This window comes from Melopsittacus undulatus, chromosome 5 (assembly GCF_012275295.1).
Source record: "Melopsittacus undulatus isolate bMelUnd1 chromosome 5, bMelUnd1.mat.Z, whole genome shotgun sequence".
Taxonomy (NCBI): Eukaryota; Metazoa; Chordata; class Aves; order Psittaciformes; family Psittaculidae; genus Melopsittacus; species Melopsittacus undulatus.
This window is the reverse complement of record NC_047531.1, coordinates 34,853,808-34,869,277: the sequence shown is the minus strand read 5'-3', so window position 1 is coordinate 34,869,277 and position 15,470 is coordinate 34,853,808. Positions and strand designations below refer to the sequence as shown.

The 15,470-nt window shown below is 40.8% G+C and overlaps 1 protein-coding gene across 2 annotated transcripts in view; it reads right to left on the bottom strand.

The window, feature by feature from the left end:
- The window catches only part of GRM3 (glutamate metabotropic receptor 3), a 46,121-nt gene extending 31,649 nt beyond the window's left edge, over positions 1–14,472 (bottom strand). Inside the window, exons 1-2 of one of the 2 annotated variants that reach the window (XM_005143349.3) lie at positions 13,975–14,472; positions 1,826–2,681 (exon numbers count right to left, since the gene is read on the bottom strand). In XM_005143349.3, coding sequence (XP_005143406.1) covers positions 1,826–2,681; positions 13,975–14,472 — 1,354 coding nt within the window. The remainder of the gene's footprint in view (positions 1–1,825; positions 2,682–13,974) is intronic. The other variant, XM_031043962.2, reaches the window with a different exon arrangement.
- Positions 14,473–15,470: the final 998 nt, after the last annotated feature.

The following is a 15,470-nucleotide window of genomic DNA, read 5'->3' as shown; positions in this document are numbered from 1 at the left end:
AACCAGCACGCCAGAACCCAGCTTCTGTGAAGTCTGATTTCAACAATCTGAAGACATTCAAGTATCTCTAAGTGAGGCAAATGAGAAAACAGTTTGTATGTATTAAGTGATATGTAGAGGGACCTTACTTTCCTTAAGTCTAAAGACTAAAAGGTTGATTCATTCTGTCTTGTGCTGCTTGTGAAGTTAATAAATGCATCAAACGCCATTATAGCATGACACATGATATGTATACATTGCTTTTGCATCTGCATTTTCATATGTGATTTTCCTTACTGATGCAGCAGTCTTTAGAAGACAAAAAAATGTGATGCACACAAGCACCGTGTTGCTCAGGTCAGGCACATGGCTTCACCTGCTTTGCATGCAACACTGAGATGAGGGTTCTGAAGGATCACAACTTCCATCTGCACTCGCATTATTTTTCTTTGTGACTTAATCTATCTTACCAGAGCATGTCCAAAATTCTGGGTCCTCCTGAATCCTCCCTCTGAGAGATAAGATGAATGAAGTGACCACTCCATCTGCCCCCTTCCTTGGTAAAGAAGTCCAGACACATGGGCTGCAGGAATCCCTGATGTACTCTAAACAGTCAGTCAGCTATCAGGATACTGGAGACCTGGGGTCCTAATGAGCTCCGTAACATGCTGGGAGATACACCTACAGGTATCCAAGAAAATGGAGTATTTGGCTACACCAGCTGTACTCCACTGAGAGTGAGACAAGCATTAGGGATGTGATTGGTAGTACCTAGAAATGGTTTGAATCAAAGAGCTGAGAAGACCTCTAAAGTATGGTAAAGTTCAGGCTCAGATCTGACAGTTCCATATAGTTTCCAGTGTTATTGATGTTTATCATTATTGATGGTCTCTTGGGACTAAGTGTACTGTATCATACACATAGTTATCTTTCAATTCCTCCTGGAGCTAGTTCTCATACAAAGCACAGCACGTTGTTTCCTTACTATCAACTCAGTCAGCTGAGAATATCAGTTTAATAATACATAGAAATGCAACCTCAACCTAGATGCTTCAGAAGAAAGTTTGATAAGAAGAAAAATACATGATGTTCTACACTTTACTTGTTTCCTCTGTAGATTTATTTAGCTTCATTGCAATGTAATGTTAATAACAAACCTAAGCTCAGACATATGTGATAGCAAAACCACAGAGGTGTCAGGTGCTGTGCAGTCAGTCCCCATGAAGTTTGCTCCTGTCATTGACAGACAACCCCCTATCTCTCCACAAGTCTCTTTCACATCTTTAATCTAGTTTTTCATACTTTGTCAGCAAGCCTAAAGTTCTGTAACACAGGTAATGACACTATCTCCTAATTTAAGTATTTTATACTGATCTGGTCCAGTGATAGAAATTATTGCTTGACTATTGCAAGAACATTGGCCATTGACCATGGTCCAGCTATTATATAAATTCACATAACAACAGAGAAAGCCAAGTCTTGGCACAGGCACAGCAGGTGGCTGTTTAGTGGAACAGGTGGTGAAATGACCATTGGCCTCCAGACATGCCCAGCTGAAGCCAAACTGGCTGTGAATGAAATGGAAGTTGGTGTGTGGAAGTTTAGGGAATGGAGGGTAACGTTTCCAAGACCAGCTGTTGCCACCTCCACCTTTTCCTACTTCTGGAAACAGTTTTCTTAGTTCTCACCAAGCAACCTGTCCTTCTTCTTTGTCCTTTATTATGTCAGGAATGACCTTGCCTGGGTACCACCCTGGTCTGAACTCTGATACTATGTGCTACACGGAATTCAGTTGGCTTTTACCATGACTGATGAATTCTGTATGTACCAAAACAGAAGTTATTACCTGTAAAGTTTACTTTCAGGAGATAATCTTTGTACAGCTTCCTGCCATCCAGATGCTTCATGGCATCACAGAGCTTCGTGGTGTTTGGACAGAGAGTCCTCTGCATTTTATGCAAGGCGTGGGCCATCGCATACACAGCATTCACGACAAACATGATCTTGGATTCTTGCTCGTAGTTGGAACTATTGATGGTGAAGTGTTTGTCACAAGCCTTTTTATGTGGTTTACGGTTCTGGAGATTACACTGGAATTTTTGCTCCCAGAAGTCCTTGAACCAGGGGTTGCGCCTGTTATTGTAAGGGCTGAGGCTTTGGAAATATGTGTCAAACTCTTTAACTGGATGGGAAGCAAGTTCCAAGGTTATTGCCCCAGCAGCTATGTGCTCATTGCCCTTGACAATACTCTCTTGCGCTCCCCATCCATCACTGGCAATCCAGGTAAAGGAGACATTGAAGCGGTTGGCAGCTGCAATGAGCTCCCGAGAATCATCTCCTCGCATAAAGAGCACCACCACTCTGGCATTGGGTTTCTGGAGCAGCTCTCTGATCACGCCATCATAGGACTTCCTGATGTTGGACCGGCCCACTTTCTCCGAGGTGGCAATGCAAATGTTGCGGAGGCGAGCTTCCTGCTCAAAGGCTTCAATCCCTGTCTCCCCATAGTCTCCTTCTGAAGCAACCGTTGACACATAAGTCCAGTTGAAGTACCGTAATATTTCAGCCATGGCTTTGGCTTGGTAGAAGTCTGGGGGCACTGTCCGTGCGAAGTAGTCATAGCGGGATTTGTCACTCAGCTTGGCACTCGTGGAGGCATAGCTTATCTGGGGGATCTGGAAGAGTCTGAGCAAGTTTGCCACCTAGAGAAAAGGGGGAGAGCACAGGTGTTTAAAGGGTGGTATCCATAGAACTGAGCAGAAAAATCAAGGGAAAGGGGGAAAGGCATAAACTGTCTTTTAACAAGAGGTGTTCTCACAGTCACAGATTGAGGGTGTTGGTAGAGGATGCTGGTAACAGAATCCAGTGAAAGCAGCAGCTGTGCATAAGCAGAAATGGCTGCTCTGCTGCCCAGTCAACTCCCAGGGTCCTACTGGGACTTTTATTTATGTCAAACTGTTTAACAGATAATTTGAAACAAATGGACGATATATTTCAATGTGAGTCTATGCTCCTTACTAAGATCTGGGGACGTGCATGACTGCTGTTCACAGTGTGATTCATCTCCAAGACTCATCGTATTTGATAACCAAATGCATTAATTAGACATAAATTCCTCTTTATGCATATATCACAGTTATACATGTACAGAGCTGTCTCAGGACTTTCTGCCCCCACTTGTTCAAGCTCTGAGTCCCCACCTCTCCTAAACTTACTCTTCCAAACTCAGTTTTTCTGAGCAAACTCAGTTTTTCTGAGCAGTGCCCCTGAGATGGCACATTTGTTGCATGGTGGTAGTCCTTAAGTGCTACACAATGTCATGTTGACCTAAAGCTTTCCATAAATAATGAAAATCTTTAATAAACTCTAATTGCCCTTCTTGTGCGATTTATGTGTTCCATAGTCCTGTTGTTGATTTGTTTTTTAATTTTCATCTGGTGCTATGTCCAATGCTTAAATATTCCCAAATCTACTCTGTTACTCTCATAGACGTGTAGTTCCTTATTATAGCTGGAAAGAAATGAGAGTTTATGGCATTTTTTTTCCTATGATTGCTTCTAATATGACAAAGGGAAGACTTTGGAGTTCTGCTGTTGGTAAGTGGAAGCTGTGTCCAGTAAATTAAATTTAAAGCTGTTCTTGGAGTACAGCCTGACAAAACCATTTGAAAAGCAACAGTGTACTTGAAATTCCTAAGACAAACTTATTAAGTATTGTCCAGTCAATGAATTTTTCACATTTTCCACAATGTTGCTCTGACCACGCTCTATGTTTGTGACAATTCAAAGGCAAAGGGCTATTTTGGAAAATATGCTGTGGAACAAGACAGATTTTGGACTCAAACATCAGCAGCAAAATAGACAGTGGTAAAAAAAGCCAAATAAATGTAATTGCTTTTTGGCAACCTATACTGCTTGGGATTGTATCAATTTAGATGCTATCTTTTCTGTAATGCAGACACTGGACTAGTGGCTCAATTTCCACCTGTAACCTCTTCTCTGAGCCAGATTCTGCTGCCAAACAGTACACTCACAGTGCCTTTCACAACCAGTTGGAACAATGGATCTGGGGAGTTGCTTATACTCTTGTCCTTCTAGAAGAGCAGGTGGGATGCTTTGGCATCTCAGCTCTATCTGGGGAGCAGAAGCATGCCTTCATAAAATAAACCACTGAGAATGGTTTATTTTAGTTTAAGTCAATATAAAACCTCTTCTACATTGTTTGGAAGAAGTTTCCTGATGGAGCTTTGGCTAATGCTCTGCTGTGTTGCCTATGGATATAGGCATATGGCTGGGAAGTGCTCTGGATAAACAAGTTACTGTTCCTCAGGAAACAGCTGAGGTGTCCTTAACCACCCTGTTCAGTGGTAACGTGTTAAACTGCCTTATGTGGGATTTAATTTCCATTGTGGTGATTTAAATGAACAGCTTTAGAGCAGTGGGGTGGGCTGAGAGGCTTGTTTTGTCACCAAGGTGCAATGGATGCTTTCAGCATTGTTAAACCGCTTTGCAACTTCTGATTACAGGCCCACATATCCACATGGTTTGGTTCACATGGCCTCACTCAAAAAGAGCACTTAGATTTGGCAGTGAGAATGTCTTCTGTATAGCTATTCCGGAACATTTCCTGCAGCACCATGTGGGTTGGAATTGCTATTCTTGTCTCAGTTTATTCTAGCAGGAATTATTTTATTTGAGCTAAACCATAATCAAGGTACGCACACATATTCTGTGCTTTCTTCCCCCAAACTGGCTAAAAAAAAAGTCAATTTTCTGGCTATAACAGTGCTATTCAGCAAATAGTCAAGCCATCAGTTCACAAAAAGATATTCCTAACAAATATAGCAGCTTTTCTATTGTTTTTATTATTTTCTTCTTTTTATTGCTTATTTTTATTGTTTTCTATATTTTTATTATTTCTTTTAGTCTAAGCAACAATAGTATCCATATGCAGGGAAACAGAACTACACTCCCACTTTCCAAGGGGGTCCTGAGCCTTGGAGATCACTATCTTCTAGGGTCCCTCCAAGCTGCCTGCAATTATGCTTCCTGCTCTATCGGGAGAAGAAAGCTTTCTTGTGGCACTGCTCTTTGCTGTGATGTTCTGTGCTGCAAAGCTATTTGGATGGCAGGTTTTTCATAGACAGGAACCTAAATAATATGGGAAAGTTTCATTAACCATAGAGGATAGTGACCCAATGTTCTCTGAGAACTGTGACTGATCATGATGCTCAGTGAAGTTGTATTGTTATTATTTCTGGAAATTCTGAAGTTGAGGATTTTCTGGAATAATGTAACACCTTGATTCTAGGCACTAGCCGGTTTCAGAACAGTTTCTTTTTCCAGCTGCCCAGAGAAGCTGTGGCTGCCCCATCCCTGGCAGTGTTCAAGGCCAGGTTGGACACAGGGGCTTGGAGCAGCCTGGTCTAGTGGAAGGTGTCCCTGTCTGTGGCAGGGGTTGGAACTGGATGAGCTTTAAGGTCCCTTCTAACCCAAACCAGTCTGGGATTCTATGATTTTATAGTTTTAATGCTGACCTGAACATCTGACTCTGAAAATCAGACCCTGATTAAAAGATCAGCAAGACAAAGGCACAGCTAATAGGTTCTGGAGAGGAACTGATATCTAGGGCTATGTCTATTCTGCAGTTTCTCAGTATAGAGGAGGACACTGAAACATGATCGGAGTTGTGTGCACCAAGATTGAACCACCAGAGTCATATCTATACCATATCTCTGTGCTGCCTTAGGATGTGTACTACAACTTCAAAATTACATTGCAGATCCAGCTTTTGCTAAGTGAAATAATCTATTCTGGCAACGCTCCAGGCACCAATTTAATCAAGCCACGGTGCATGCAATTAGAGCCTGAAATCCATATGCTGGCACTTAAGTAGCAGTAGCAGGCTGGGGGTTTTTTGCTGTCAAAATGAGTTGGTTTTGCAGATACTCAGCACCTTTGAAAATAAGGCTGGAAGTTCTGTATCTGTAACTGAAAACAACTACTTTGCACAGCTTGCTGTGAACAAAGCATGCTGATATAGTTATCTTCCAGCATGATGGGAAACCTTTATTTGTTTTCATGCTGCTGGGCTTATTAGTGAAGCCACTGTCCTGTGCTGAAGTGTCCATTTCCCAAGCAGACCTGGATCTCACCTAGTTTCTAGGACAGTGGGTAATACATAAGGAGCTACCATGAGCACGGCAGAAAGCCCAATGTGAGCCATGTCCCTCCCTAAGTATAGACCGCAAACCCTCAAATGGAGTGGCAAGGGCAAAGCCAGAGGAGGCTGATGTCCCTCTCGGGGTGTTAGAGCCATGTCTGTTGCTTCTAAATCCCTTGCATCAGGGACAGCACAAACACTCATGAGAAATTGCCGATCTAATTTATAACACTGGAAATGGATTCATAATAGCTACCTGCAAGAAGCCATGAATTCACTTACAGCTGTCAAACACATGAACCTGGTTTCTGAGCGTATTTCTGGCCAATCAACAGTCTTACTCATAAATGGGGTCAGGCACATAACACCTACATTTCTCAGAAACCTCAGTCTTTTGATTGAATCTCATCAAGCATTTTGCCTGTCCTCCACAGGACCATTTTTGCTGGCAGTAGGATTTATACTGATGGTTTTGGTTAAAATTTGCATTCTTACCATCCTAGAGGCTGTTACATGGGTTGTTGTTTGAATGCGTACAGGACACGGGAGCATGGGGAACACTTTGGAAAGAAGGAAAATCTCAGAAGTGTTAGAACAGATAGGGTTTCCTCACTACAATACACAAATGTATACCACACATCTGTTGGACAGAGGGGGCCTCTTGTCAGATGGCAGTGCTTTCTGCACTGCTATAATTTTACCATGTGATAATCTCATGGCACTTAACACGGCTTAATGAATCTGATTTCACAGAGCTCCTCTGAGACAGGCAAGAGTGGCTGTTTTGAGCAGACAGTAAATTAGGCTGCTGAACAGAATGGGATTGAGGTACAGGAGATTTGTCTCTATTGAGAAACTGGAGAAATCCCTGTCCCTTTGAACTGCAGTCTGTGCTAATGGAGATTCATTAACTGCATGAGAAAGTTTTCTGAGTATAAGTTGCTTGTGCTGATTCCCACAGCAAGACCATGGCAAAGCCATATCCCAAGGTTTTCCTAATGTCTAGGTCATTGCTATAGCAGCTGAGCTCTTGCTTTGAAGAAATATTCGTTGCTGCTGGTGTACATTGTGTGTAGTTCCTAAATGATAATTTGCAGTGTGGGTTTTTTGTTATTATTTGGGCAGCTGCAGATCAAACTACAGCTAAAGAATTAAAAAAAAACAAACTTATTTGAATTTTACCTTTTTTTCTTAAATGTAAAAACATTCTACCAAAATTTTGGCAGAAAATATTTTAGAAGAGCAGGACAGAGACATTGGTTCTGAATGGGCTGGAGTGTGGGTGTGTGATAAGTGGTGGGCATAAATCTAATGTAAAGAATAAATGAAGTGCCTTTCTAGTTGACTATCTGTGAGGGCCTGCTCCCAGCACCTGGCTTGTACATTTGATGTCAAGTTAGAATTTCCCTTCTTTCAATGTATAACAGTTTTCTTCCACTCTCTTGTCAAGCATCTCAGTAAAGGACCCTTGCTTTGTGTTGTTGAGAACAAACCTGTATATACTGAAAAGCTGATGTTAAGTTCCCACCAAACCTTTTCTTCTCCAGGCTAAGTGCACCTGGTTCCCTCAGTCCTGTCTCACAGGGTATGTGCTCCAGACTCTCCTACCCATGAGTATAGAATCATAGATTCATAGACTGGCTTGGGTTGGAAGGGACCTTAAAGATAAGTGAGTTCCAACCCCCCCCTGCCATAGGCAGGAACACCTTCCACTAGACCGTTTGGCTTCATTTGGACTTCAAGCTCTGATCCCAGGAATTCATTGGCAATGCTGGTATCTCAGTCCTTTTAACCATTAAAGGTCAGTTGCAAAGAACTGAGCCAGAAGCAGTGAAGCTGTTTAGAAGTCCCAGCCTGGCTTGCATTCCTGAGTACTCTTGTGTCACATTGCAGGTCTGAAGCAGTGGTTTCCATCATCTTTCTCTGTCTTTTGTATTACAAGGACTGTTTACTAGTTAAAGAGCATTGTTCCTTAACAAAATTTCTCCCCCAAAGTAACTCAGAAATAAAAAAATCATTACCAAACAAATAAATAAAAATGCCTGGTGTTTCTTTTTTGTTATTGTAGGAGGGGAGAAGACAACGCTGTTTTAGCTTTGCTTCCCTGAAAATTTTGGCAACAAGGCTGGGAAAAGTATAGCTAAATATTTGCAGCGGACTCAATAGCTGTCACATCCAGAGAAGCACTGTTTGAACAGTGGAATAATTGCCTGTGTGAAATGAACATCAAAAAGAATGCATATTGTCAGAAAAACAACTAGGATTTCCACAAAAGACCCAGGAATTTCTTTTTATATGTGTGTCCTGTATAAGAAAAAGTAAACCAAGAAGGACATGTAGAGAAACATTGTACTCAGAGAGAAGAATTGTTTGGAAATTGTGTTTTTTCTCTTTTTTCCTGCAGGGTATAACACAGTGAGCTGTCACATATGCACTCTGCTTCCTTACAGCATTAACTGCTGAAGTAAGCTAAGCACTAAGCCTGCACACTGAGAAGAGATCTGTGCAGAAAACCTTGCTTTGCATGAGAAGTGAAACTCTTCTCTTGGAGTTGGTAAACCTGACTGTGAGAGACATTTATGCATGATGAGAAAAGGGATTTAAACTGAGATTGATGGTTCTAAAAGCATGAAATGGCCTTTGCAGTTAAAAGAGCTATCATTGATAAATATAGTTATTTGAGACTCATTAAATGATGCATAAGTTCTAGTCAGAAGGGACAGAATTGGTGAGGGTGATGTCAAGGTATCCTTAGCTAGTTCCTATTTTTGGCCACTTTCTCTTGTATTCGCATCCTTTCCCACTTGTAACATGGTAGGGTTCCTTCCTTCTAACCTGTGATCTCATGGTTTACTTACCCCTCCCTACACAGTTGTATAATTTCCCCTTGGAAAAAGAGAAAAAGTTGAATTAAAAGAAATTATCCCAAACCAAATAAACTAAACTGCAATAGAATCAGTTACCTCAAGATTTGTAAAGAGGCCAACCAGGGGGAAGTAACTCACATTGCTTTGAAATCTCAAGGGAAGACGTGTCCAGTGCTGCTTGGGTACTTTGAAAATCTCTGTTTTAATTTTACAAGCACAAAATCACCAGAGGCTGCCAGTGCAAAGCTCATCTACAGGCACCTTACAAAGGGCATACGTGGTCTGTGGTACCTAGTGAGCCCCTGTAGTCCCCTGCACATTTCTCCTGCCTGTACCCCTGTCTGATCCATTCACACAGGGACAGAATCCCATATGTTATGGGGGAAAGGGGGGCAGATTGCATGTAGTTCTTCTAAGGATTTTGTCCCATTTTCAGTGGTTAGCAAAATCACAGGCTATTGTTAAGACTCTGCTTGGAAGATAGGTTATTCTTGGAAGAAAGAAATAGACATGATTAGCCTTCAGGCTCCAAGAGCCCTTGGCAGACTTTTGTGGCTGTGAAGAAATGACAGCCAGGAAAAGACTGCTAGTAATAGAGCACATATTCTAAATTTCATGCAAGATGGTCACTCACTCCAGAGAAAGGTCTTAGCTTTTGTGATAGCACTAATGTACCTTTAAACCTTCTGATTTTTGCTGGTTTTGCTACTGGTTTTGCTACAGTTTATCTGAGATACAGCAAGGAATTCGAAAGAAGACAGCTTGGTACTGGTTTCTGCTCTGCCATTTTTTATGGATGAGGCTTTAACTTGGGAGTAACTTTCACAACCATGATCTGGAGGTCTTGTGGGTTGGCAGCATAAAGGAAACTTTACACAGGGACAAAGTCCTATCGCAGCATGAATATAGTAGATATGGAAATGCAAAGACCAGACCACCCAAGGGAATGCCATCATGTTTCTAAGAGCTGACTGAAGGGAATGGACCCAAATCTCCATTATCAGAAGATGGGTCCAGTTTTCAGAAGCAGAGAAGAACAAATCTAGCACTGGAATAACTTTGTTCCTGCTTGCGCATGCATATTGCTGAAAGAGCTGATGTAAGTAGTTTAAACATAACGCTTGGATTAGCTACACAGGTGTTCGTCCATGCAAATGAGCAGTGCCTTTTTCTAATTTTACAATGTCATTGAATATCTTCAAGGAGAATTAGTTGAAATTTCTGTTGTAAATTAGAAGAGAGTGGATAAATGGGGTCAACTAGATGATCTTAAGGTCCTTTCCAACCCTAACTATTCTATGATTCTGTGAAAAGAAAAGCTAAATAAAGTTCTCCAAACTTTGGAGAATTTACCTTCTGGTCCTAAATTTAGCTCAGGTTAAAACTTTATTTTACAAAAACAGCTTTATTTTACATGAGCACTTTCACTGACTGAGAATCCTGCCTTGGCTTTTGAGGGATCAAATGTTGTGCAGATTGGGCTCACTGCTAATCTAAACACATCATCTAAAACCTAATTATCCAGATCATCATTAACAATAATAGCCTGGTCTGACCAGAAAATAATTAAGCATTTTGCATTCTCTTGTTGGTTTTAGTCTGTGCAAAAAATGCTTATTGCACACACTGACTCAGTGGGGAAGGTGTTCATTGCTGATTTACCAGCAAATTCTTTTTTCCTTGGTGGAAAGATAATGAAAGAAGCAGAAATCTGACAGCAGGAGCATCATGAAGTGATTTGGCAGACAGCTGTCCAGACAAAAATCTGAAGAGGGAAGCTGAAAAGAGGAGAAGAAAAAGCATTGCAACATGATGGCAATTTCACAGGTGATAAAAAAAAGAGGTAGAAATAATTTATTGTCTGAAGAGCTCAGTATGGTTTATTTTAAAGTTAAGAAACTGCACTGTGGACTTTATGATGTTAACAGCTCCCAGGCAAAATAAGAGTGCTTGACAGGGCTATGTCTGGAACACCCAACACCCTGGGTGCTGTTTGAAAACATAGCGAATAGAGATTCTCAGCTTTGCACATGTATCTAGTGGTCGCTTATTGTTTAGCAGTGATTGCTACTGGAGCTACTCTGTGCAGGCAAAATGAAATGTGGTAATTTCTTCTGGCATGGCACTAGAATGCATCACTTTAATATTCTGAAGTCCTTACATCTTCAGTTTTAAGTCTCCAATGTCATTCTTGACAAGGGTTTTCTTTTGAAACAGAAGTCATGACTGGCTATCTTAACAAGATGTGCAGGAGTAAATGGCTTAATTACATCTTTTCTAGAGAGTGTGAAATCTAAAAGAGATACTGAAGGAAGGCCAACCCAATCTGTGTCAGGGGAAAATGGTCAACTGAATACTTCCTTTCTAGCTGCAAAATGCCCAATAGTGCATTGAATGATTTGTGAACTCATTTCTTTATTTTTTTGTGAAGAACTGTAAGAAAGATCTCATGTTTGTGCAACTCTTGGCAACTATAGGGAAGCTGTACAGGCAATAGAGTAATTTTAGGTATAACTACTGTTTCAACATCCCTCTTAAGTTCTGGAAACTGGGTGACATACAGATATGCATGCAGCTTTATTGGCATTTATCAGATATACTGAATGAGAAAGTCCTTTATCAGGACTTCTGGTTTCTGCCTTGCAGCTGCTCCAAACCCAAGTTTTTACAATATGAAGCATCTGTATATAGTCTGTATATTCAAGATGTACCACATCCAGACTTCTGCCTCAGATATGGATTTTTCTTGCGTCACCGATCACCAGAGGCTGGCTTCAAAGGGACAGATTGTGTAAGAGGCCCCAGGCCACGTTAGGAGTTTGGCATGACTACCTTAGGGTTTCTGGGAAGTAAATACCTATATGGCTTTGTCAGCTGTAGCTGTTTATACAGATGTACCTTTTAGGCTTCTTCATGGCTTCCTGTCCTTTGGACACACCTGACTTTAGGCTGGACTGGGAAACAGGCAAATGACTAAATCAATGGTACAGCAAAACCACTGCCATCTCTCCACCAGTGGCACAGAGCAAGCATGTGATGTTTCAAAATATGTTTACCAACCCTGAGATACTTGCAGCTCTGGGAATTGCTGAGCTAAATGTGTCATCTGTACAGAATTTCCTTATTTTTTTTTGTAATTTCTTGAACTCATTTAGTTTTTAACATCAACATCAACTTGCCATTTGCTGGTGTCATTTGAGGAACCATTTGTGTGATTGGAAGAGACAATGAATAATTTCTTTAACAGCTTGTGTTGCCCAAGCTTTTGTAGCTATCATTTCTCCTCATCAAACATCTCTTTTCTAGCCCCAGAACTTCCTTGTTCTTCGTTCTCCAAGAGATTAGACCCACGTAACTGGTGAAGGACACATCCCTGCTGTGCTAACTGGTGAACAGTTGGACAAACCCACTCCTAGTGTGAGAGATGGCTGAGGCTCTGCTCTGCAGAAACTATTGTCCTGTGATATGGGTAAACCATTTGCCCATGTTTTCCCTACTAAGAATACACAGACAAGCCACAGACTGGAACACAAAAGTGAATAAAATGTAATTTGTTGAAATATTTCATACACATCTTGTGGAGACTGGACATGCTCCCAGGCTGATGTGACTTAATTCCTTGGCAAGAGCAGTAGCCAGTTTCACAATGTGATTCTGACTGAAATAAGCATTGGATGAACTCTTGGCCTCTTTATGGAACAGGTAAATGAAGCTCTGTGAGCTGTCAGTGCTGTGATAGTCTGTAGTATAAAAGAACACTTTTCTCCTTTGACACTGATGCAGTAATTACAGCCTGTATTCAGCTGGAAAAACATATTGCTCATAGTGATCCAACAGTGTCAAGGCCCCGTGTATTTGGAAACCTACAACTGACCATTAAGAGATATTAGAAGTAGGGCCTTAGCCTACCTAAATCTGTGCTTAAAAGATCACTTGTTTGTGTTTATGAATGATGTGAACCGGTTTATTTAATTTAACAAAAAATAATGAGATATAAGTAGATTTGGGAGCTTCAGTGAAGCTAGGGGGCATTTTTGCCCATGGATAGTGCACACTGGCAGTGGTGAGGAACTTTAGGACATTTAGGCTGCATTGCCAAAGGAGTACCTGGTCTAGAGAGAAGAAATACAGAACTTGTGCTAAAAAAGAGGACACATAAGTTTTCTGTGTTCATTTGATGGAAAAAAAAAAAAACTTAAAGTTTTATCATGACTTTAAAAAAAATGGGAAGCCAAGACCAAAAGGAATCAACATTATGTGTAGCCCCTTGCAACTGAAACCAAGCATGTAATAAAACCGTAGTTGGAAGGATACATGGAGCATTTTACCCGCCTGCAATTTTACTCCATTGCAAGCCATTAAAGAGTCTCCAACACCCTACTGACACCCTGTCTCAGACTGTTACTCCACAACCAAAAGCTGCAATTGCAACGTGCCAGAAGGAGGGAGCAAGATATACTGAGGGCATCTTCTGTACTGGAGTTCTGACTGTTTACACTGCACTCTGCCAGGCAGCAGGATTTCATCTTTAATTAATATGCGCCTCTTAAATTACTAATGTTATGTACATGCAGCATGGCAGGCATATATGCATTCAGATATATAGGTGATATAATTTATTACTGATGTGAAAGCAGAGATATGAGCTTAGAGCTGTGAAAGTCTCATGAACTGCAAAGGTCAAAATTAATGCTAAGGCTTTTGGAAACTTCAGATGCTCTTGGGATACACCATACCTAGAGGAAGCAGACAGCTGCCAGAGGTTTAAACAACAACAAGCATTTTAAAGAGTGAATCAAACTAATCTGAATTCAGGAAAAATTATATGCTAGGTTGATCCCTAAAGTGAAGTGATTGAGCTAAGACTTGCTTTATTGATAAAATTATGTAAACAGTGGTTCTCTCATAGGAGAGATAAATGATTGCAGATAAATGATTCTCACCTAATGGGGCTCCTGTGACTTACCTGTATGGAGACACTGCTATAGGAACCACCTATGACTCCTGCAATGAGTAGTGGTAAGTTCTCTTGAATGGCATATGAGCCATCAGGGCACATGTACTCTGTTTCATCCACTTTAGTCAATGATGCCCTGACAAACTCCAAAGACTGTTCTAAGGCATATGTATCCCTGGAACATGTGTCCAAGATGTGAACACCAAGCTTAATTCCTGGCAGCAAGTAGTTGTCTCTGTTGATTTCATCAATGGCAAACAACATGGCCTCCAAGCGCTGGATGCCTCGGTCTTCATTGATTCTCCCACATTCTTCTATCCCAGTGCCTTTTTCCTTGATTGGGAATAAGCCACCTAAGACCAGGTCCCCTTCTATCTTGATTTCCTTCCTTACAAAGCTGTGGTCACTTAGGGAAAGGAAGACTCCTTTGGAAAATAAAGCTAATGCAAGGACTTGGAGCCTAGTGAACATCTTCATTGGTCCTGTTTTAGCAGCTCTAAGAAACATTGGTGGGAGCAGATGTGCTCTTCAATCCTTCCGATCCATTGCCAAATTTGAAGTGCTGTCCCACAAGCCAGTGAAGAACAAACCAACACGTCTTTCTGCTGGACCTCTAAAGAAGAGATGGAAGGAATTAGAAAGGACAAAAAGATACGTGAAATATCTTAATCACAAAACCATCCCTCCTTGAAGCATGAAATATTCTCTTGCCAGCAAATTAAAGGTAAAAAAAGTAAAAGAGACATGAAAGAGAAAAATAAGAGACATGACAAGGAAGAATCTTTTACTTGATGCTTGCTTAGGGCATGAAAATGCTTATGGCTGGACTTGCTCTCTTTAGCGTTAATCACAGTTCAGTGCTCAGATCAAAGGGAGAACAGAGCAGTGATGTATGTACGTAGGTTTGTGATTTTGCTCTCACTAAGGTCAAGACAGTTTGCCAATGACCTTAAAAGGAGGAAATTCAAGCCTTAGAGTGAAGATCATGTTGTAACAGTTTTTTAACTAAATGTGCATCCACAAAGTCTATTTATGCAACACAGATGTATAATTTGTCCATAGACTCCTTGTCAGTATCTCTTCAAATATCACAAAGTGGCTGCCCTGCTCCCCAAATCTTCAGATAAATTAAGTGTGGTAATATTTAAATATAGCACTTCTATAATTCATGTTTGTAATTACCTTTTCCTCAAGAGAGCATATATTGTTATTAGCATTTCAGGGTTATTTATAATTTAGAAACATTTAACACAAACAAATTGAAATAAGCAACAATTAAGATTTAACACTGAATGATGGATAAACATGCTTATTGCAAGGCAGTTGTTTATCCTGGTGCAATTTCAATGTTGTTGTACCAAATCGTGTAACAGAATAACTTTTTATTCATATTTAGTCCAACATTGTTCTCTCATAAACCAGTAATGTGTCAGATGCACTGTTCAAGATCTTTCTCTGCTATCCTAGTAACGTGTGTAGTCTGAGCAGAATTTTTCATTCAGAAA